Consider the following 27,486-nt stretch of genomic DNA (forward strand, 5'->3'; position numbering starts at 1 on the left):
GTGCCAGGTACATGGTTTATGGATGATGTTCTTTCCAATTCCACACAGAGGCAGCACTTAGGCTGGTTTTTGCAGTCCTTCTTTTTATGACCCTTTTCCCCGCATTGGATGCATAGTCCTTGCCCCTTTCTGTCCGGATTTGGACAGGACGACTGTTTGTGTCCATATCCGAAACATTTGAAGCAGCGTGGGACTTCGGTTCTCTGTCTGATTCGGCAGTGTGTCCAGCCAATTTTAACTGTGCTGGCCTTCAGCATTTCTTCGGCGGCTTGAGCATTCACCCTGATAATGGCCATCTTCAGAGATCTGTTGTTTTTACTAGTGATCCCTATTTCCAGCTCTGTTATGGAGTCTGTACATTTTTTGCGGATTGCTTCCTGGACCTCTTCTACCGTGGTTAGTTCGTCAAGGTCCTTAATCTCGAGTGAAATCATATGTTGGAGGTTTTTGACGACGGCTTTTTCTCCCAGAATTTCCTTTAGGCAGTTTCCAAAGGCTGTCTTGTTTTTTGTTTTCGCCCCGAGCTCTACCAAGACCTCTCCCTTTTTGGTTTCGCGAATCTTTTTGACAACTGTTTCTGTCGCGTCTGGATTGGCCTTGTTCCGAATTTCTCTCAAGATGCCGGAGTAGGTTTCCTCTCCCATCGGCTTGATAAGAATAGCTCCCGGGTTCTTCTGTTTTCCACTTGCTTTGGTAGTTGGGTTACCTTTATTCTTGTTCGTCAATAATAATAATAATATTTTTTTTTTTTTTTTTTTTTTTTTTTTTTTTTTTTTTTTTTTTTTTACTTTACTTGTGGAGGAATGCGTTACGCACCATAAGGAGGTATCCATACCTCCCCGTGTGTCGGACTCACCACCAAGGAAAAAATGTTAAAACCTTATAATGGCATACCGACTAAACCTCCAAAAGTGTCACGAAGAACCCCCCCTCGGGACCACGGGATTGCACTTCTTCAAGAGGGGGTGCTGTTGTAGCGCCCATTCTGGGCTCACGTCTTGTAGCGGGATCTTTTCTTCATCTGCTTTCTTCGTTCCTAGGTTAGGGAGGGTTAGGTTAGGTAGGAAATCTTAGGATTAGGTTAGGTTTAGGTTAGATTAGTTGGGTTTCGTTAGTTTAAATTAGTCTTTATTAGGTGAAGTTAGGTGACGTTAGTAGAAGTTGGTTTGGTTAGATTTAATTAGGTTAGTTGGTTAATAGGTTAGGAAAGATTAGGAACGCGGAACTGTTCTTCTTCCATCTTCTTGATTCTGAGGACCTGGTTGGTGTATTTACAGGTCTCATTCCAATTATGTTGGCTAGTTAGCATCTTCTCGACTATATTTTCTGGAGTGATGGTGCCAATGCTTCTCTCCAGTTCTTCTCTTTGTGCTGCCCATCTGCTGCAGGCGAAGAAGGTATGTTGTGCATCGTCTTCTTGGGAGTCCCCGTACTGGCATGCTGGACTACTTGATTTGCCGATCTTGTGGAGAAATGCGTTGAAGTAACCGTGTCCGGTGAGTAACTGGGTGACGTAATAATTAACCTCACCGTGTTTCCGGTCTTTCCACTAAGCCACATTTCTGATCAGCCTCGCTGTCCATCGTCCTCTGCTTTCTGCACACCAACGCTCTTGCCACTTCTGTATGGTCAGCTGCTTCGCCTCTTCTGCTGCCGCTTCCACTCCCATTTCCGCCTTCTTGTCGTAGACGTACTTCCTTTCTGTCGCTAGGAGATCGATAGGGGTCACTCCAGCGATTACAAGGACAGCTGGTTCCGACACCGTTCGATAAGAGCTTGCCACGCGTAGAGCTCCGCATCTTTGTACTGCTGCCATCTGCTTTCGGTACTTCTCTTGCTTAAGTGCGTCCGCCCATATTTCGCTGCCATACAGAAGGATGGAATGTGTTGTCGCCATCAGTAGCTTCCGCTTACTGGCCGTTGGTCCCCCCACGTTCGCCATCAGTCTGCTCAGTGATGTGGTAGTTTTTGATGCTCTTTCCGTTGCTGCCTTTATTTGTTGCCAGTAGGTTAGCTTTGTGTCGAGCCTCAGTCCCAAGTACTTCACTGCCGCGCTGCTTCTTATTACTTCGTCCCCAATTTGGAAGTCCATTTGTGTAGGAATCCTCTTCTTCGTCAGAAGAACTATCTCTGTTTTTTCCGTGGCTAGGCTGATTCCATGCTCTTCCATCCATGAATTTGTCCGTCGCATGACCTGGTTCAGCTTTCTTTGCGCGCTATCGGTGTTTCGCTATCGTAATCACCGCGGCGATGTCGTCAGCATAGCCAACCAGGAAGGCATCGTCAGGCATCTCCATGCGAAGGATATCATCATAGGAGATGTTCCACAGGTCTGGTCCTAAGATTGACCCCTGCGCTGCCCCAGATGTGACTTCCTTCCTTCGCTGGCCTTCTGCGGTCTCGTAGATCAGCTCTCGATCCCTGAGATAGTTCTTCACCATCCGTAGCAGATAAGCAGGAACGTGGAATCTCCATTCGAGCGCATGTAAAATATCGCTCCACCTGGCCGAGTTAAAGGCGTTTCGAACATCCAGCGTTGCCAGCAAGACGATCTCCTTCGAGTAGTGGTTTCTTTGTTGGGCAATTTGGACTGCGTGCACTACTTCTTGTATTGCTCCGATAGTAGAGCGGCCTCTCCGGAAACCGTACTGTCTCTCTGATAGATCGCCCGACGCTTGTACTGCTGCTGAGAGCCGCGGTTTCAAAAGCTTTTCAAAGAGTTTCCCCGCAGTGTCTAGCATGCACAGAGGTCTGTATGCCGATGGGGAATCCGGGTCTCCTTTGCCTTTGCTGATGAGCACGAGTCGTTGTTTCTTCCAGCTCTTAGGGAAGACGCCTTCTATTAGGAAGCTGTTAAACATGTTCACATGTAATAATAATAATAATAATAATAATAATAATAATAATAATAATAATAATAATAATAATAATAATAATAATAATAATAATAATAATAATAATAATAATAATAATAATAATAATAATAATAATAATAATAATAATAATAATAATAATAATAATAATAATAATAATAATAATAATAATAATAATAATAATAATAATAATAATAATAATAATAATAATAATAATAATAATAATAATAATAATAATAATAATAATAATAATAATAATAATAATAATAATAATAATAATAATAATAATAATAATAATAATAATAATAATAATAATAATAATAATAATAATAATAATAATAATAATAATAATAATAATAATAATAATAATAATAATAATAATAATAATAATAATAATAATAATAATAATAATAATAATAATAATAATAATAATAATAATAATAATAATAATAATAATAATAATAATAATAATAATAATAATAATAATAATAATAATAATAATAATAATAATAATAATAATAATAATAATAATAATAATAATAATAATAATAATAATAATAATAATAATAATAATAATAATAATAATAATAATAATAATAATAATAATAATAATAATAATAATAATAATAATAATAATAATAATAATAATAATAATAATAATAATAATAATAATAATAATAATAATAATAATAATAATAATAATAATAATAATAATAATAATAATAATAATAATAATAATAATAATAATAATAATAATAATAATAATAATAATAATAATAATAATAATAATAATAATAATAATAATAATAATAATAATAATAATAATAATAATAATAATAATAATAATAATAATAATAATAATAATAATAATAATAATAATAATAATAATAATAATAATAATAATAATAATAATAATAATAATAATAATAATAATAATAATAATAATAATAATAATAATAATAATAATAATAATAATAATAATAATAATAACCGCCTAAGGGATAGGCCTTGAAGTGGCTAGGTGGCTTAAGCGTTTTATTTTTGCAAAACTTTTATCTGGTTGATACGGGGCCACCCGCGTCAATCAGACAGAAGTGTAGAAATAAAATGTGACTAACTATCCCAACCCATAAATTAAAATGGAGACTCACAACGAAAGAACCTTAGACAGATTGCCGCTGCCCGAAGTCGTCGGGGCACCACCTGGAGCCAACGCTGGGGGTGACAGCATGCGAACCGTTGGTGATCAGATTTCAGTGAGAAATCTGATCGGGTTACCCGAAGAAGCAACTCACAACAACAATAGCCCATCAATGCAAATTACAGAACACCAACCGCCTGTTTTACGTGCTTTGTCGAGGAATACCACGACAACCACACAAACAGGTCTACCAAGGCAACGTATTAAATGGACACCTGAAATGAATAAAAGTGTTATACGTTGCTACTTCATAGCTACTAAAATAGAAACCGAAATGCATGTATATAGACCACAAATGAGATCCCTGTTTTTGCAACAGTTCCCAGACCTGTCAAGGATCACAGAGCAAAATCTTGCCGATAGAAAGAGGGCTATTATGACTAAACAACTCCTCACAATGCCAGAAATTCAAGAAGTGAAACAACAAGCTGAACACCACTTAACTGCTCACATACAAACAGAGCACACTGAGCAACACGAAGATTTACCCGCAGCAAGCATACATGAATCTGAGGCGGATGAAGCAGCGGAAAACAACACACACAGCCCATCTGTAGTGGGGGAACCAACATCTAACACCAATGAAGATAGGGAAAATGTTCCTAATCCTAATACTGATGTTGTGAGTGCGCTCCGCGAAAATTTCAGAGCAGCACTTACAATATACGAAAATAGTGACCCCCTGCTGAGAGATGGAATTCCGAGACTTTACAACAACAACAAAGTCAATGAGCTCGCTGAAATGGTAAACATCCACATTCTGCCTAACTACCTTCCAACAGCAACGAATATTGAGCAGCTTCATTGCCTCATATACATCTCTGCAGTCGCTGTTGTTAGAACAATGGGGAAACGAATGTTGACAGGAGGAAGATCCCCATCCCAGAATTCTGCTGATACAACACCTCGATGGGAACGCCGGCTTACCCACAAAATAAACAAGATCAGGCAAGAGCTAGGCAGAATTACAGCTTATGCTAGTGGAGTAAGATCAAAGCAAGTCATCAGGCGTATTAAACATATAATATCACCAACCCCAATAAGAAACTTAACATCAGACCTAGTAACGGACATCAAGGATAGAAAAACGCAGCAACTTGCATCATATGCAAAAAGACTCGCGAGATTTAAGAAATGCCGAGCTCGGAAACTTCAAAATCAATTTTTTAGAAGAAACCAAAGACAGTTCTACCGTCAAATGGAAGATCCGCAAGCGATCAATAACTCTACTCTTCCACCCATGGAGCAAGTTGTAGAATTCTGGAAAGATGTTTGGAGCAAACCAAAAAGTATCAACTTAGAAACAGCATGGATAGCTGAAGAAGATGAAGATAGTTGTAACTTTAGCGAGATGCTAAGTACCAACATTACTCCGGATGAAGTAAGAGAAGCAATAAGAGAAACTAGCAATTGGAAGTCAGCCGGCCCCGATAAAGTACAAAACATATGGCTCAAGAAGCTGACAACGTCTCATATTTACATTGCCAAATTTTTTACTGACCTGCTGGTAGAACCTGAAAGAATTCCAACATTTTTGATGACTGGAAACACATTTCTTATATCAAAAGGGACCAATTCATCAGATCCAGCGAATTTCAGACCTATCACATGTCTTTCTACAACATATAAGCTCTTAACAAAAGTCATAACCAATCGCGTATATCATCACTGCACTATTAACAATATCATAACAAACGAACAAAAAGGATGCTCGAGAAACTCTATGGGATGCAAGGAACAATTAACAATAGACTCTGTTCTAGTGCACCAAGCACTTCAAAGCAAACGCAATATTTCCATGGGGTATATCGATTACAAAAAAGCATTTGATAGCCTCCCACATCCATATTTATTGCAAATTCTCAAAACATACAGGATTGACTCTAATGTTATTCGCTTTATGGAGATTGGTATGCAGAAATGGAGTGTTAGGCTCCACTTGGGTCCTAATTCCAGCCCTCCAATTCCCATTAAATGTGGAATTTTCCAAGGAGACGCGTTCAGCCCCCTATGGTTCTGTCTGGGCATGAATCCATTGAGTAAAATGCTCAGAAAACTCAGCATTGGATTTAGCCTAAAAGCCGAAACTGGAAATCAACAAATAAACCACCTGTTGTATGTAGATGATTTAAAGCTCTATGCGAACAACAAAGACAAGCTTTATAGAATGATAGAGCAGGTGAAAAGGTTTAGTGACGATATTGGAATGGAGTTCGGGATCGAAAAATGTAAGACCATCCACATCCAAAAAGGTAAAGTCCTAGATGACACCGATAGATTCCCTATAGATGACAACAACAGCATCGCAAACCTAATAACAGGAGAAAACTATAAGTATCTTGGTTTTACGCAACTAAGGGGAATAGCAAATGGAGAAATTAAGAATAGAGTACGAAACCAATTCGACCAAAGGAAGAGGAAAATTCTTAAATCCCACTTGAATGCCGGAAACAAGCGTAGAGCTATCAACACCTGGGCAATTCCTGTACTGACTTACTCGTTTGGAATCGTAAAATGGTCAGTAACGGATCTTGACCAAATTTCGACATCCATCAGAACGAATTTGTCAAAACACCTTTGCCTTCATCCAAGAAGTGCAGTAGAGCGATGCTCTCTTCCGAATGAAGACGGTGGACGAGGACTTCTGGATATCCCTAATCTTCACTACTCTCAAGTATCGAAGCTTAGAGATTATTTCAGGGAGCAAATTGATTCATCCGATATGATCCGCACTGTGTGTCTCGCAGATAAAAACTACACTCCTTTAAATTTAAGGGAAGAAGAGTTTCAAGTTCCAAGCAACGTAAATTCAAAAGAAGAGTTGATAGGAATCTGGAAAGCCAAGACCTTACATGGTGTACACCCAGGACAAATGTACCAAAGCCACATCGATCTAATCAATTCCAATCTCTGGTTGAAAAGCGGCTATCTTTTTGGAGAAACTGAAGGATTCATGATCGCTATTCAGGACAAAGTAATAGCAACAAGAAACTATCGAAAGTTTATCCTGAAAGAAAACCTTACCAGTGACGCATGTCGACGTTGCAACAACCATCCGGAAACGATAGACCACATAATCGGAGGATGTTCCTTATTAGCAGGAGTTGATTATACGGTGAGACATAATCAAGTTGCTCAAATAGTTCATCAAATGTTGGCGAAAAAGCACAAATTAATATCGGAAATAGTACCTTATTATAAATATGAACCACTATCTGTTCTGGAAAACAACACGGCTAAACTGTATTGGGATAGATCGATCATAACTGATCGCACTATTAGAGCAAACAAACCTGATATAGTACTATTCGATAAGACTGCAAATGTGATCAACCTATTTGATATAGCCATACCACTAAATAACAACATGCTAACAACATACAGCACAAAAGTGGGAAAATACACGGAACTTGCTGATGAGATGCGGATGATGTACCAAGTTGAGAGAGTATCAATAACACCAATAATTATCTCAGCAACTGGATTGATTCCAAAGAGTCTCCTTGAACACCTGAAACAGCACAGTCTTGAAAGTGCTTTACAAACAATGCAAAAATCTGTGATACTTAACACTTGCAACATCGTGCGAAGATTCCTTCAGACCAACTCCAACTAACGGGCTAGAACATGGTCTATGCTCCAACAGAGCCTGATCCCTTGGCATAGCCCGGGACAGGTACTTTTCCAGCTCCATAGGAGCTGAGAATACTAACGAAAGTCGATAATAATAATAATAATAATAATAATAATAATAATAATAATAATAATAATAATAATAATAATAATAATAATAATAATAATAATAATAATAATAATAATAATAATAATAATAATAATAATAATAATAATAATAATAATAATAATAATAATAATAATAATAATAATAATAATAATAATAATAATAATAATAATAATAATAATAATAATAATAATAATAATAATAATAATAATAATAATAATAATAATAATAATAATAATAATAATAATAATAATAATAATAATAATAATAATAATAATAATAATAATAATAATAATAATAATAATAATAATAATAATAATAATAATAATAATAATAATAATAATAATAATAATAATAATAATAATAATAATAATAATAATAATAATAATAATAATAATAATAATAATAATAATAATAATAATAATAATAATAATAATAATAATAATAATAATAATAATAATAATAATAATAATAATAATAATAATAATAATAATAATAATAATAATAATAATAATAATAATAATAATAATAATAATAATAATAATAATAATAATAATAATAATAATAATAATAATAATAATAATAATAATAATAATAATAATAATAATAATAATAATAATAATAATAATAATAATAATAATAATAATAATAATAATAATAATAATAATAATAATAATAATAATAATAATAATAATAATAATAATAATAATAATAATAATAATAATAATAATAATAATAATAATAATAATAATAATAATAATAATAATAATAATAATAATAATAATAATAATAATAATAATAATAATAATAATAATAATAATAATAATAATAATAATAATAATAATAATAATAATAATAATAATAATAATAATAATAATAATAATAATAATAATAATAATAATAATAATAATAATAATAATAATAATAATAATAATAATAATAATAATAATAATAATAATAATAATAATAATAATAATAATAATAATAATAATAATAATAATAATAATAATAATAATAATAATAATAATAATAATAATAATAATAATAATAATAATAATAATAATAATAATAATAATAATAATAATAATAATAATAATAATAATAATAATAATAATAATAATAATAATAATAATAATAATAATAATAATAATAATAATAATAATAATAATAATAATAATAATAATAATAATAATAATAATAATAATAATAATAATAATAATAATAATAATAATAATAATAATAATAATAATAATAATAATAATAATAATAATAATAATAATAATAATAATAATAATAATAATAATAATAATAATAATAATAATAATAATAATAATAATAATAATAATAATAATAATAATAATAATAATAATAATAATAATAATAATAATAATAATAATAATAATAATAATAATAATAATAATAATAATAATAATAATAATAATAATAATAATAATAATAATAATAATAATAATAATAATAATAATAATAATAATAATAATAATAATAATAATAATAATAATAATAATAATAATAACCGCCTAAGGGATAGGCCTTGAAGTGGCTAGGTGGCTTAAGCGTTTTATTTTTGCAAAACTTTTATCTGGTTGATACGGGGCCACCCGCGTCAATCAGACAGAAGTGTAGAAATAAAATGTGACTAACTATCCCAACCCATAAATTAAAATGGAGACTCACAACGAAAGAACCTTAGACAGATTGCCGCTGCCCGAAGTCGTCGGGGCACCACCTGGAGCCAACGCTGGGGGTGACAGCATGCGAACCGTTGGTGATCAGATTCCAGTGAGAAATCTGATCGGGTTACCCGAAGAAGCAACTCACAACAACAATAGCCCATCAATGCAAATTACAGAACACCAACCGCCTGTTTTACGTGCTTTGTCGAGGAATACCACGACAACCACACAAACAGGTCTACCAAGGCAACGTATTAAATGGACACCTGAAATGAATAAAAGTGTTATACGTTGCTACTTCATAGCTACTAAAATAGAAACCGAAATGCATGTATATAGACCACAAATGAGATCCCTGTTTTTGCAACAGTTCCCAGACCTGTCAAGGATCACAGAGCAAAATCTTGCCGATAGAAAGAGGGCTATTATGACTAAACAACTCCTCACAATGCCAGAAATTCAAGAAGTGAAACAACAAGCTGAACACCACTTAACTGCTCACATACAAACAGAGCACACTGAGCAACACGAAGATTTACCCGCAGCAAGCATACATGAATCTGAGGCGGATGAAGCAGCGGAAAACAACACACACAGCCCATCTGTAGTGGGGGAACCAACATCTAACACCAATGAAGATAGGGAAAATGTTCCTAATCCTAATACTGATGTTGTGAGTGCGCTCCGCGAAAATTTCAGAGCAGCACTTACAATATACGAAAATAGTGACCCCCTGCTGAGAGATGGAATTCCGAGACTTTACAACAACAACAAAGTCAATGAGCTCGCTGAAATGGTAAACATCCACATTCTGCCTAACTACCTTCCAACAGCAACGAATATTGAGCAGCTTCATTGCCTCATATACATCTCTGCAGTCGCTGTTGTTAGAACAATGGGGAAACGAATGTTGACAGGAGGAAGATCCCCATCCCAGAATTCTGCTGATACAACACCTCGATGGGAACGCCGGCTTACCCACAAAATAAACAAGATCAGGCAAGAGCTAGGCAGAATTACAGCTTATGCTAGTGGAGTAAGATCAAAGCAAGTCATCAGGCGTATTAAACATATAATATCACCAACCCCAATAAGAAACTTAACATCAGACCTAGTAACGGACATCAAGGATAGAAAAACGCAGCAACTTGCATCATATGCAAAAAGACTCGCGAGATTTAAGAAATGCCGAGCTCGGAAACTTCAAAATCAATTTTTTAGAAGAAACCAAAGACAGTTCTACCGTCAAATGGAAGATCCGCAAGCGATCAATAACTCTACTCTTCCACCCATGGAGCAAGTTGTAGAATTCTGGAAAGATGTTTGGAGCAAACCAAAAAGTATCAACTTAGAAACAGCATGGATAGCTGAAGAAGATGAAGATAGTTGTAACTTTAGCGAGATGCTAAGTACCAACATTACTCCGGATGAAGTAAGAGAAGCAATAAGAGAAACTAGCAATTGGAAGTCAGCCGGCCCCGATAAAGTACAAAACATATGGCTCAAGAAGCTGACAACGTCTCATATTTACATTGCCAAATTTTTTACTGACCTGCTGGTAGAACCTGAAAGAATTCCAACATTTTTGATGACTGGAAACACATTTCTTATATCAAAAGGGACCAATTCATCAGATCCAGCGAATTTCAGACCTATCACATGTCTTTCTACAACATATAAGCTCTTAACAAAAGTCATAACCAATCGCGTATATCATCACTGCACTATTAACAATATCATAACAAACGAACAAAAAGGATGCTCGAGAAACTCTATGGGATGCAAGGAACAATTAACAATAGACTCTGTTCTAGTGCACCAAGCACTTCAAAGCAAACGCAATATTTCCATGGGGTATATCGATTACAAAAAAGCATTTGATAGCCTCCCACATCCATATTTATTGCAAATTCTCAAAACATACAGGATTGACTCTAATGTTATTCGCTTTATGGAGATTGGTATGCAGAAATGGAGTGTTAGGCTCCACTTGGGTCCTAATTCCAGCCCTCCAATTCCCATTAAATGTGGAATTTTCCAAGGAGACGCGTTCAGCCCCCTATGGTTCTGTCTGGGCATGAATCCATTGAGTAAAATGCTCAGAAAACTCAGCATTGGATTTAGCCTAAAAGCCGAAACTGGAAATCAACAAATAAACCACCTGTTGTATGTAGATGATTTAAAGCTCTATGCGAACAACAAAGACAAGCTTTATAGAATGATAGAGCAGGTGAAAAGGTTTAGTGACGATATTGGAATGGAGTTCGGGATCGAAAAATGTAAGACCATCCACATCCAAAAAGGTCAAGTCCTAGATGACACCGATAGATTCCCTATAGATGACAACAACAGCATCGCAAACCTAATAACAGGAGAAAACTATAAGTATCTTGGTTTTACGCAACTAAGGGGAATAGCAAATGGAGAAATTAAGAATAGAGTACGAAACCAATTCGACCAAAGGAAGAGGAAAATTCTTAAATCCCACTTGAATGCCGGAAACAAGCGTAGAGCTATCAACACCTGGGCAATTCCTGTACTGACTTACTCGTTTGGAATCGTAAAATGGTCAGTAACGGATCTTGACCAAATTTCGACATCCATCAGAACGAATTTGTCAAAACACCTTTGCCTTCATCCAAGAAGTGCAGTAGAGCGATGCTCTCTTCCGAATGAAGACGGTGGACGAGGACTTCTGGATATCCCTAATCTTCACTACTCTCAAGTATCGAAGCTTAGAGATTATTTCAGGGAGCAAATTGATTCATCCGATATGATCCGCACTGTGTGTCTCGCAGATAAAAACTACACTCCTTTAAATTTAAGGGAAGAAGAGTTTCAAGTTCCAAGCAACGTAAATTCAAAAGAAGAGTTGATAGGAATCTGGAAAGCCAAGACCTTACATGGTGTACACCCAGGACAAATGTACCAAAGCCACATCGATCTAATCAATTCCAATCTCTGGTTGAAAAGCGGCTATCTTTTTGGAGAAACTGAAGGATTCATGATCGCTATTCAGGACAAAGTAATAGCAACAAGAAACTATCGAAAGTTTATCCTGAAAGAAAACCTTACCAGTGACGCATGTCGACGTTGCAACAACCATCCGGAAACGATAGACCACATAATCGGAGGATGTTCCTTATTAGCAGGAGTTGATTATACGGTGAGACATAATCAAGTTGCTCAAATAGTTCATCAAATGTTGGCGAAAAAGCACAAATTAATATCGGAAATAGTACCTTATTATAAATATGAACCACTATCTGTTCTGGAAAACAACACGGCTAAACTGTATTGGGATAGATCGATCATAACTGATCGCACTATTAGAGCAAACAAACCTGATATAGTACTATTCGATAAGACTGCAAATGTGATCAACCTATTTGATATAGCCATACCACTAAATAACAACATGCTAACAACATACAGCACAAAAGTGGGAAAATACACGGAACTTGCTGATGAGATGCGGATGATGTACCAAGTTGAGAGAGTATCAATAACACCAATAATTATCTCAGCAACTGGATTGATTCCAAAGAGTCTCCTTGAACACCTGAAACAGCACAGTCTTGAAAGTGCTTTACAAACAATGCAAAAATCTGTGATACTTAACACTTGCAACATCGTGCGAAGATTCCTTCAGACCAACTCCAACTAACGGGCTAGAACATGGTCTATGCTCCAACAGAGCCTGATCCCTTGGCATAGCCCGGGACAGGTACTTTTCCAGCTCCATAGGAGCTGAGAATACTAACGAAAGTCGATAATAATAATAATAATAATAATAATAATAATAATAATAATAATAATAATAATAATAATAATAATAATAATAATAATAATAATAATAATAATAATAATAATAATAATAATAATAATAATAATAATAATAATAATAATAATAATAATAATAATAATAATAATAATAATAATAATAATAATAATAATAATAATAATAATAATAATAATAATAATAATAATAATAATAATAATAATAATAATAATAATAATAATAATAATAATAATAATAATAATAATAATAATAATAATAATAATAATAATAATAATAATAATAATAATAATAATAATAATAATAATAATAATAATAATAATAATAATAATAATAATAATAATAATAATAATAATAATAATAATAATAATAATAATAATAATAATAATAATAATAATAATAATAATAATAATAATAATAATAATAATAATAATAATAATAATAATAATAATAATAATAATAATAATAATAATAATAATAATAATAATAATAATAATAATAATAATAATAATAATAATAATAATAATAATAATAATAATAATAATAATAATAATAATAATAATAATAATAATAATAATAATAATAATAATAATAATAATAATAATAATAATAATAATAATAATAATAATAATAATAATAATAATAATAATAATAATAATAATAATAATAATAATAATAATAATAATAATAATAATAATAATAATAATAATAATAATAATAATAATAATAATAATAATAATAATAATAATAATAATAATAATAATAATAATAATAATAATAATAATAATAATAATAATAATAATAATAATAATAATAATAATAATAATAATAATAATAATAATAATAATAATAATAATAATAATAATAATAATAATAATAATAATAATAATAATAATAATAATAATAATAATAATAATAATAATAATAATAATAATAATAATAATAATAATAATAATAATAATAATAATAATAATAATAATAATAATAATAATAATAATAATAATAATAATAATAATAATAATAATAATAATAATAATAATAATAATAATAATAATAATAATAATAATAATAATAATAATAATAATAATAATAATAATAATAATAATAATAATAATAATAATAATAATAATAATAATAATAATAATAATAATAATAATAATAATAATAATAATAATAATAATAATAATAATAATAATAATAATAATAATAATAATAATAATAATAATAATAATAATAATAATAATAATAATAATAATAATAATAATAATAATAATAATAATAATAATAATAATAATAATAATAATAATAATAATAATAATAATAATAATAATAATAATAATAATAATAATAATAATAATAATAATAATAATAATAATAATAATAATAATAATAATAATAATAATAATAATAATAATAATAATAATAATAATAATAATAATAATAATAATAATAATAATAATAATAATAATAATAATAATAATAATAATAATAATAATAATAATAATAATAATAATAATAATAATAATAATAATAATAATAATAATAATAATAATAATAATAATAATAATAATAATAATAATAATAATAATAATAATAATAATAATAATAATAATAATAATAATAATAATAATAATAATAATAATAATAATAATAATAATAATAATAATAATAATAATAATAATAATAATAATAATAATAATAATAATAATAATAATAATAATAATAATAATAATAATAATAATAATAATAATAATAATAATAATAATAATAATAATAATAATAATAATAATAATAATAATAATAATAATAATAATAATAATAATAATAATAATAATAATAATAATAATAATAATAATAATAATAATATAATAATAATAATAATAATAATAATAATAATAATAATAATAATAATAATAATAATAATAATAATAATAATAATAATAATAATAATAATAATAATAATAATAATAATAATAATAATAATAATAATAATAATAATAATAATAATAATAATAATAATAATAATAATAATAATAATAATAATAATAATAATAATAATAATATAATAATAATAATAATAATAATAATAATAATAATAATAATAATAATAATAATAATAATAATAATAATAATAATAATAATAATAATAATAATAATAATAATAATAATAATAATAATAATAATAATAATAATAATATAATAATAATAATAATAATAATAATAATATAATAATAATAATAATAATAATAATAATAATAATAATAATAATAATAATAATAATAATAATAATAATAATAATAATAATAATAATAATAATAATAATAATAATAATAATAATAATAATAATAATAATAATAATAATAATAATAATAATAATAATAATAATAATAATAATAATAATAATAATAATAATAATAATAATAATAATAATAATAATAATAATAATAATAATAATAATAATAATAATAATAATAATAATAATAATAATAATAATAATAATAATAATAATAATAATAATAATAATAATAATAATAATAATAATAATAATAATAATAATAATAATAATAATAATAATAAAATAATAATAATAATAATAATAATAATAATAATAATAATAATAATAATAATAATAATAATAATAATAATAATAATAATAATAATAATAATAATAATAATAATAATAATAATAATAATAATAATAATAATAATAATAATAATAATAATAAATAATAATAATAATAATAATAATAATAATAATAATAATAATAATAATAATAATAATAATAATAATAATAATAATAATAATAATAATAATAATAATAATAATAATAATAATAATAATAATAATAATAATAATAATAATAATAATAATAATAATAATAATAATAATAATAATAATAATAATAATAATAATAATAATAATAATAATAATAATAATAATAATAATAATAATAATAATAATAATAATAATAATAATAATAATAATAATAATAATAATAATAATAATAATAATAATAATAATAATAATAATAATAATAATAATAATAATAATAATAATAATAATAATAATAATAATAATAATAATAATAATAATAATATAATAATAATAATAATAATATAATAATAATAATAATAATAATAATAATAAATAATAATATAATAATAATAATAATATAATAATAATAATAATAATAATAATAATAATAATAATAATAATAATAATAATAATAATAATAATAATAATAATAATAATAATAATAATAATAATAATAATAATAATAATAATAATAATAATAATAATAATAATATAATAATAATAATAATAATAATAATAATAATAATAATAATAATAATAATAATAATAATAATAATAATAATAATAATAATAATAATAATAATAATAATAATGATAATAATAATAGTAATAGTAATAGTAATAATAATAATAATAATAATAATAATAATAATAATAATAATAATAATAATAATAATAATAATAATAATAATAATAATAATAATAATAATAATAATAATAATAATAATAATAATAATAATAATAATAATAATAATAATAATAATAATAATAATAATAATAATAATAATAATAATAATAATAATAATAATAATAATAATAACAACAATAATAATAATAATAATAATAATAATAATATAATAATAATAATAATAATAATAATAATAATAATAATAATAATAATAATAATAATAATAATAATAATAATAATAATAATAATAATAATAATAATAATAATAATAATAATAATAATAATAATAATAATAATAATAATAATAATAATAATAATAATAATAATAATAATAATAATAATAATAATAATAATAATAATAATAATAATAATAATAATAATAATAATAATAATAATAATAATAATAATAATAATAATAATAATAATAATAATAATAATAATAATAATAATAATAATAATAATAATAATAATAATAATAATAATAATAATAATAATAATAATAATAATAATAATAATAATAATAATAATAAATAATAATATTATTAATAATATAATATTAATAATAATAATAATAATAACAACAATAATAATAATAATAATAATAATAATAATAATAATAATAATAATAATAATAATAATAATAATAATAATAATAATAATAATAATAATATAATAATAATAATAATAATAATAATAATAATAATAATAATAATAATAATAATAATAATAATAATAATAATAATAATAATAATAATAATAATAATAATAATAATAATAATAATAATAATAATAATAATAATAATAATAATAATAATAATAATAATAATAATAATAATAATAATAATAATAATAATAATAATAATAATAATAATAATAATAATAATAATAATAATAATAATAATAATAATAATAATAATAATAATAATAATAATAATAATAATAATAATAATAATAATAATAATAATAAACAATAACAATAATAATAATAATAATAATAATAATAATAATAATAATAATAATAATAATAATAATAATAATAATAATAATAATAATAATAATAATAATAATAATAATAATAATAATAATAATAATAATAATAATAATAATAATAATAATAATAATAATAATAATAATAATAATAATAATAATAATAATAATAATAATAATAATAATAATAATAATAATAATAATAATAATAATAATAATATTAATAATAATAATAATAATAATAATAATAATAATAATAATAATAATAATAATAATAATAATAATAATAATAATAATAATAATAATAATAATAATAATAATAATAATAATAATAATAATAATAATAATAATAATAATAATAATAATAATAATAATAATAATAATAATAATAATAATAATAATAATAATAATAATAATAATAATAATAATAATAATAATAATAATAATAATAATAATAATAATAATAATAATAATAATAATAATAATAATAATAATATAATAATAATAATAATAATAATAATAATAATAATAATAATAATAATAATAATAATAATAATAATAATAATAATAATAATAATAATAATAATAATAATAATAATAATAATAATAATAATAATAATAATAATAATAATAATAATAATAATAATAATAATAATAATAATAATAATAATAATAATAATAATAATAATAATAATAATAATAATAATAATAATAATAATAATAATAATAATAATAATAATAATAATAATAATAATAATAATAATAATAATAATAATAATAATAATAATAATAATAATAATAATAATAATAATAATAATAATAATAATAATAATAATAATAATAATAATAATAATAATAATAATAATAATAATAATAATAATAATAATAATAATAATAATAATAATAATAATAATAATAATAATAATAATAATAATAATAATAATAATAATAATAATAATAATAATAATAATAATAATAATAATAATAATAATAATAATAATAATAATAATAATAATAATAATAATAATAATAATAATAATAATAATAATAATAATAATAATAATAATAATAATAATAATAATAATAATAATAATAATAATAATAATAATAATAATAATAATAATAATAATAATAATAATAATAATAATAATAATAATAATAATAATAATAATAATAATAATAATAATAATAATAATAATAATAATAATAATAATAATAATAATAATAATAATAATAATAATAATAATAATAATAATAATAATAATAATAATAATAATAATAATAATAATAATAATAATAATAATAATAATAATAATAATAATAATAATAATAATAATAATAATAATAATAATAATAATAATAATAATAATAATAATAATAATAATAATAATAATAATAATAATAATAATAATAATAATAATAATAATAATAATAATAATAATAATAATAATAATAATAATAATAATAATAATAATAATAATAATAATAATAATAATAATAATAATAATAATAATAATAATAATAATAATAATAATAATAATAATAATAATAATAATAATAATAATAATAATAATAATAATAATAATAATAATAATAATAATAATAATAATAATAATAATAATAATAATAATAATAATAATAATAATAATAATAATAATAATAATAATAATAATAATAATAATAATAATAATAATAATAATAATAATAATAATAATAATAATAATAATAATAATAATAATAATAATAATAATAATAATAATAATAATAATAATAATAATAATAATAATAATAATAATAATTTTTTTTTTTTTACTTTACTTGTGGAGGAATGCGTTACGCACCATAAGGAGGTATCCATACCTCCCCGTGTGTCGGACTCACCACCAAGGAAAAAATGTTAAAACCTTATAATGGCATACCGACTAAACCTCCAAAAGTGTCACGAAGAACCCCCCCCCTCGGGACCACGGGATTGCACTTCTTCAAGAGGGGGTGCTGTTGTACGGCCCATTCTGGGCTCACGTCTTGTGGCGAGATCTTTTCTTCCTCTGCTTTCTTCGTTCCTAGGTTAGGAAAGGTAAGGTTAGGGAGGTTACGTTAGGGAGGTTAAGTAAGGATTAGGTGGAATTAGTTGGGTTTCGTTAGTTTAATATTAGTCTTTGATTAGGTGAAGTTAGGTTACGTTAGTTGAAAGTGGTTTGGTTAAATTTGGTTAGGTTAGTTGGTTAATAGGTTAGGAAAGGTTAGGAACGCGGAACTGTTCTTCTTCTCTTTTCTTATTTCTGAGGAGCTGATTTGTGTATGCACTGATCGCGTTCCAGTTGTGTTGGCTAGTAAGCATCTTCTCGACTATGTTCTCTGGAGTGATGGTGCCAATGTTTATCTCCAGTTCTTCTCTTTGTGCTGCCCATCTGCTGCAGACGAAGAAGGTATGTTGTGCATCGTCTTCTTGGGAGTCCCCGTACTGGCATGCTGGACTACTCGTTTTGCCGATCTTGTGGAGAAATGCGTTGAAGTAACCGTGTCCGGTGAGTAATTGGGTGACGTAATAATTAACTTCACCGTGTTTCCGGTCTTTCCACTCAGCCACATTTCTAATCAGCCTCGCCGTCCATCGTCCTCTGCTTTCTGCGCACCAACGTTCTTGCCACTTCTGTATGATCAGCTGCTTCGCCTCTTCTGCTGCCGCTTCCAACCCCATTTCCGCCTTTTTGTCGTAGACGTACTTCCTTTCTGTCGCTAGGAGATCGATAGGGGTCACTCCAGAGATTACAAGGACAGCTGGTTCCGACACCGTTCGATAAGAGCTTGCCACGCGTAGAGCTCCGCATCTTTGTACTGCTGCCATCTGCTTTCGGTACTTCTCTTGCTTAAGTTACGTCCGCCCATATTTCGCTGCCATACAGAAGGATGGAATGCGTTGTCGCCATCAGTAGCTTCCGCTTACTGGCCGTTGGTCCCCCAACGTTCGCCATCAGTCTGCTCAGTGATGTGGTAGTTTTTGATGCTCTTTCCGATGCTGCCTTTATTTGTTGCCAGTAGGTTAGCTTTGTGTCGAGCCTCAATCCCAAGTACTTCACTGTCGCGCTGCTTCTTATCACTTCGGCCCCGATTTGGAAATCGATTTGTGTAGGAATCCTCTTCCTCGTCAGAAGAACTATCTCTGTTTTTTCCGTGGCTAGGCTGAGTCCATGCTCTTACATCCATGAATTTGTTCGTCGCATGACCTGGTTTAGGTTTCTTTGCGCGCTATCGGTGTCTCGTGCCGTAATCACCGCGGCGATGTCGTCAGCATAGCCAACCAGGAAGGCATCGTCAGGCATCTCCATGCGTAGGATATCATCATAGGAGATGTTCCACAGGTCTGGTCCTAAGATTGATCCTTGCGCTGCACCAGATGTGACTTCCTTCCTTCGCGGACCTTCTGCGGTCTCGTAGATCAGCTCGCGATCTCTGAGATAGTCCTTCGTCATCCGTAGAAGATATGCAGGGACGTGGAATCTAAATTCCAGCGCATGTAGGATATCACTCCACCTGGCCGAGTTGAAGGCATTTCGTACATCCAGCGTTGCCAGCAAGACGATCTCCTTCGAGTAGTGATTTCTTTGTTGGGCAATTTGGGTGGCGTGCACTACTTCTTGTATTGCTCCGATAGTAGAGCGGCCTCTCCGGAAACCGTACTGTCTCTCTGATAGATCGCCTGACGCTTGTACTGCAGCTGAAAGCCGCGGTTTTAAAAGCTTTTCCAAGAGTTTTCCCGCGGTGTCTAGCATGCACAGAGGTCTGTATGCCGATGGGGAATCTGGGTCTCCTTTGCCTTTGCTGATGAGCACCAGCCGTTGTTTCTTCCAGCTCTTCGGGAAGACGCCTTCTATGAGGAAATTGTTGAACATGTTCAGAAGTAATTGGGGACATGCTTTGGCGGTCGCTTTCAGGACTTCTGCGGGGATTCCATCGGGGCCCGGAGCTCTTCGGTTTTGCAAGGACTGCACAGCTATGCTCAACTCCTCCTCGTTAAAAAGTGGGATATCCTGTCTTTGGACCGGTGTGTTGTCGGGTGGTCTGACAGGATGAGTTGGGAATAGTGTTCCAACAATGTGCTCCATTTTTTCTTCGCTTAGGACTGGGGGTGTTATCTGAGCTCCTAGTTTACGAGTAACGATCTTGTAGCCTAGTCCCCAGGGGTCGCTATTGACATCAAGGCGGAGATCCTCCCATTTCTCTCTCTTGCTCGAATTGATGGCTCTCTTGAGCTCGGATCTCTTGGTTCTGAACTCCGCTATGGCGTCCTCCATAGGTTCAGCGTTTCTTCTCCTTCTCCCCCTTGTAACTATTCGTCGAAGTTGTAAACATCTTCGGCGTAACGCAGCTATCTCCTCTGTCCACCAGTACACTGGATCTCTGTTTCTGTTGGCACCTCTTGTCCGGGGCATTGAGGAGTCGCAGGCGAGCCGAATTAGTTGCATTGTGGCTTCAGCCTTGGTTTCAGCAGGTCCTTCTACTCGTAGCACAGCATCTGCCCCTTCCTCGATCACTCCCTTTAAAACATCCGCGTTAAGCCTGTTTAAGTTCCACCTTGGAGTCCGTGGTTGGTGACGTTGGTTTAGGGCTCGTTGGTTTTCCTCCAGGTCGAAAACGATATACTGGTGGTCACTACCTGTGTAGTCCTCGATTACTCTCCAGTTCTTAATTTTTGCGAATGCGGTGCCCGTCGCAAAGGTAACATCTGGAATAGTGCCTCTGTGTCCTGGTCTCCTGAAGGTGGGCGTGTTTCCTACGTTAGCTACGTATAGTCCACGTCTCGCGGCCATCTCGAGTATTTGCCTTCCTCGAGAGTCTGTAGTAGGCATTCCCCACTCTTGACCTCTGGCGTTGAAATCTCCTGCGACTAGAACATCTCCACTAGTCTCATTCAGAAAATCCTCCAAATCCTCCAGTTTTTTGCGAAATTCTTCGATCCTGTCGTTTGGGCTAAAATATATGCTTACTATTGTAAGTTTTCCAGTTTTGACCCAGACAAAGCCTCTTTCTGCCCCTTTTCTATCAATTTGGAATTTTGTTGTGTCTGTGATCCAAATGGCAGCAGTATTTAGCAGGTCTGAAAACCAATTTTGTCCGTCCTTATCGCGGTATTGTTCGCTTACGATAACAATGTCAGCTCGAAGTTCCGAGATAAGTTTTGTCAGAAGGCTGTCTGCTGTTAGACTTCTGTGGACATTCGCCTGGAGGATCAAGGTCATTTTGAGGAGGCCTTTTTCGCCTCTTCAAGTGCTTTTCTGAACACTTGACAGCTTCCGGTGCCAGGTACATGGTTTATGGATGATGTTCTTTCCAATTCCACACAGAGGCAGCACTTAGGCTGGTTTTTGCAGTCCTTCTTTTTATGACCCTTTTCCCCGCATTGGATGCATAGTCCTTGCCCCTTTCTGTCCGGATTTGGACAGGACGACTGTTTGTGTCCATATCCGAAACATTTGAAGCAGCGTGGGACTTCGGTTCTCTGTCTGATTCGGCAGTGTGTCCAGCCAATTTTAACTGTGCTGGCCTTCAGCATTTCTTCGGCGGCTTGAGCATTCACCCTGATAATGGCCATCTTCAGAGATCTGTTGTTTTTACTAGTGATCCCTATTTCCAGCTCTGTTATGGAGTCTGTACATTTTTTGCGGATTGCTTCCTGGACCTCTTCTACCGTGGTTAGTTCGTCAAGGTCCTTAATCTCGAGTGAAATCATATGTTGGAGGTTTTTGACGACGGCTTTTTCTCCCAGAATTTCCTTTAGGCAGTTTCCAAAGGCTGTCTTGTTTTTTGTTTTCGCCCCGAGCTCTACCAAGACCTCTCCCTTTTTGGTTTCGCGAATCTTTTTGACAACTGTTTCTGTCGCGTCTGGATTGGCCTTGTTCCGAATTTCTCTCAAGATGCCGGAGTAGGTTTCCTCTCCCATCGGCTTGATAAGAATAGCTCCCGGGTTTTGTTTCCGTCTAGGCTTTTTCTTTTTTCTCTTCTTCTGTTTTCCACTTGCTTTGGTAGTTGGGTTACCTTTATTCTTGTTCGTCAATAATAATAATAATAATAATAATATTTTTTTTTTTTTTTTTTTTTTTTTTTTTTTTTTTTTTTTTTTTACTTTACTTGTGGAGGAATGCGTTACGCACCATAAGGAGGTATCCATACCTCCCCGTGTGTCGGACTCACCACCAAGGAAAAAATGTTAAAACCTTATAATGGCATACCGACTAAACCTCCAAAAGTGTCACGAAGAACCCCCCCTCGGGACCACGGGATTGCACTTCTTCAAGAGGGGGTGCTGTTGTAGCGCCCATTCTGGGCTCACGTCTTGTAGCGGGATCTTTTCTTCATCTGCTTTCTTCGTTCCTAGGTTAGGGAGGGTTAGGTTAGGTAGGAAATCTTAGGATTAGGTTAGGTTTAGGTTAGATTAGTTGGGTTTCGTTAGTTTAAATTAGTCTTTATTAGGTGAAGTTAGGTGACGTTAGTAGAAGTTGGTTTGGTTAGATTTAATTAGGTTAGTTGGTTAATAGGTTAGGAAAGATTAGGAACGCGGAACTGTTCTTCTTCCATCTTCTTGATTCTGAGGACCTGGTTGGTGTATTTACAGGTCTCATTCCAATTATGTTGGCTAGTTAGCATCTTCTCGACTATATTTTCTGGAGTGATGGTGCCAATGCTTCTCTCCAGTTCTTCTCTTTGTGCTGCCCATCTGCTGCAGGCGAAGAAGGTATGTTGTGCATCGTCTTCTTGGGAGTCCCCGTACTGGCATGCTGGACTACTTGATTTGCCGATCTTGTGGAGAAATGCGTTGAAGTAACCGTGTCCGGTGAGTAACTGGGTGACGTAATAATTAACCTCACCGTGTTTCCGGTCTTTCCACTAAGCCACATTTCTGATCAGCCTCGCTGTCCATCGTCCTCTGCTTTCTGCACACCAACGCTCTTGCCACTTCTGTATGGTCAGCTGCTTCGCCTCTTCTGCTGCCGCTTCCACTCCCATTTCCGACTTCTTGTCGTAGACGTACTTCCTTTCTGTCGCTAGGAGATCGATAGGGGTCACTCCAGCGATTACAAGGACAGCTGGTTCCGACACCGTTCGATAAGAGCTTGCCACGCGTAGAGCTCCGCATCTTTGTACTGCTGCCATCTGCTTTCGGTACTTCTCTTGCTTAAGTGCGTCCGCCCATATTTCGCTGCCATACAGAAGGATGGAATGTGTTGTCGCCATCAGTAGCTTCCGCTTACTGGCCGTTGGTCCCCCCACGTTCGCCATCAGTCTGCTCAGTGATGTGGTAGTTTTTGATGCTCTTTCCGTTGCTGCCTTTATTTGTTGCCAGTAGGTTAGCTTTGTGTCGAGCCTCAGTCCCAAGTACTTCACTGCCGCGCTGCTTCTTATTACTTCGTCCCCAATTTGGAAGTCCATTTGTGTAGGAATCCTCTTCTTCGTCAGAAGAACTATCTCTGTTTTTTCCGTGGCTAGGCTGAGTCCATGCTCTTCCATCCATGAATTTGTCCGTCGCATGACCTGGTTCAGCTTTCTTTGCGCGCTATCGGTGTTTCGCTATCGTAATCACCGCGGCGATGTCGTCAGCATAGCCAACCAGGAAGGCATCGTCAGGCATCTCCATGCGAAGGATATCATCATAGGAGATGTTCCACAGGTCTGGTCCTAAGATTGACCCCTGCGCTGCCCCAGATGTGACTTCCTTCCTTCGCTGGCCTTCTGCGGTCTCGTAGATCAGCTCTCGATCCCTGAGATAGTTCTTCACCATCCGTAGCAGATAAGCAGGAACGTGGAATCTCCATTCGAGCGCATGTAAAATATCGCTCCACCTGGCCGAGTTAAAGGCGTTTCGAACATCCAGCGTTGCCAGCAAGACGATCTCCTTGGAGTAGTGGTTTCTTTGTTGGGCAATTTGGACTGCGTGCACTACTTCTTGTATTGCTCCGATAGTAGAGCGGCCTCTCCGGAAACCGTACTGTCTCTCTGATAGATCGCCCGACGCTTGTACTGCTGCTGAGAGCCGCGGTTTCAAAAGCTTTTCAAAGAGTTTCCCCGCAGTGTCTAGCATGCACAGAGGTCTGTATGCCGATGGGGAATCCGGGTCTCCTTTGCCTTTGCTGATGAGCACGAGTCGTTGTTTCTTCCAGCTCTTAGGGAAGACGCCTTCTATTAGGAAGCTGTTAAACATGTTCACATGTAATAATAATAATAATAATAATAATAATAATAATAATAATAATAATAATAATAATAATAATAATAATAATAATAATAATAATAATAATAATAATAATAATAATAATAATAATAATAATAATAATAATAATAATAATAATAATAATAATAATAATAATAATAATAATAATAATAATAATAATAATAATAATAATAATAATAATAATAATAATAATAATAATAATAATAATAATAATAATAATAATAATAATAATAATAATAATAATAATAATAATAATAATAATAATAATAATAATAATAATAATAATAATAATAATAATAATAATAATAATAATAATAATAATAATAATAATAATAATAATAATAATAATAATAATAATAATAATAATAATAATAATAATAATAATAATAATAATAATAATAATAATAATAATAATAATAATAATAATAATAATAATAATAATAATAATAATAATAATAATAATAATAATAATAATAATAATAATAATAATAATAATAATAATAATAATAATAATAATAATAATAATAATAATAATAATAATAATAATAATAATAATAATAATAATAATAATAATAATAATAATAATAATAATAATAATAATAATAATAATAATAATAATAATAATAATAATAATAATAATAATAATAATAATAATAATAATAATAATAATAATAATAATAATAATAATAATAATAATAATAATAATAATAATAATAATAATAATAATAATAATAATAATAATAATAATAATAATAATAATAATAATAATAATAATAATAATAATAATAATAATAATAATAATAATAATAATAATAATAATAATAATAATAATAATAATAATAATAATAATAATAATAATAATAATAATAATAATAATAATAATAATAATAATAATAATAATAATAATAATAATAATAATAATAATAATAATAATAATAATAATAATAATAATAATAATAATAATAATAATAATAATAATAATAATAATAATAATAATAATAATAATAATAATAATAATAATAATAATAATAATAATAATAATAATAATAATAATAATAATAATAATAATAATAATAATAATAATAATAATAATAATAATAATAATAATAATAATAATAATAATAATAATAATAATAATAATAATAATAATAATAATAATAATAATAATAATAATAATAATAATAATAATAATAATAATAATAATAATAATAATAATCATATAATTAAACGGCGAGCATAGTTTTTGTGGTACAAATTACCGGGCCCCCAAAAACCGAAGGGGCATAAATTATACACCGAACGAAAGAGAATGACGCGAAGATGTGCAGAATCACATTTTTTTTTACTTTTAATTAACCGAAATAACGAAATTAAACAAATTAAAATTCGATACAAAATAAAAAAAAACAAAAACAAAACAAAAACAAAAACAACTGGAATTCTATTGGAAAATTTCCAATCAA

General features: G+C 28.1%; 2 protein-coding genes and 1 pseudogene across 2 annotated transcripts; all 3 read left to right on the forward strand.

Annotated features, from left to right (window-relative positions):
- Positions 1 to 16,079: 16,079 nt before the first annotated feature.
- LOC129920978 (glycosyltransferase-like protein gnt13) lies at positions 16,080 to 16,403 on the forward strand (the record flags this gene model as incomplete). The annotated part of the gene is made up of 1 exon (XM_056002570.1): positions 16,080 to 16,403. A coding segment is annotated over one exon (324 nt), but the record flags the coding sequence as incomplete, so codon positions are not given.
- A 979-nt stretch (positions 16,404 to 17,382) lies between these two features.
- Positions 17,383 to 17,651, forward strand: LOC129920982 (GATA zinc finger domain-containing protein 15-like; annotated as a pseudogene).
- Positions 17,652 to 17,871: 220 nt separating this feature from the next.
- LOC129907650 (probable cyclin-dependent serine/threonine-protein kinase DDB_G0292550) lies at positions 17,872 to 27,161 on the forward strand (the record flags this gene model as incomplete). The annotated part of the gene is made up of 4 exons (XM_055983949.1): positions 17,872 to 18,296; positions 18,596 to 19,232; positions 19,341 to 19,586; positions 26,241 to 27,161. Coding segments are annotated over 4 exons (2,229 nt in total), but the record flags the coding sequence as incomplete, so codon positions are not given.
- Positions 27,162 to 27,486: the final 325 nt, after the last annotated feature.

This window comes from Episyrphus balteatus, chromosome 1 (genome assembly GCF_945859705.1).
Source record: "Episyrphus balteatus chromosome 1, idEpiBalt1.1, whole genome shotgun sequence".
Classification (NCBI taxonomy): Eukaryota; Metazoa; Arthropoda; class Insecta; order Diptera; family Syrphidae; genus Episyrphus; species Episyrphus balteatus.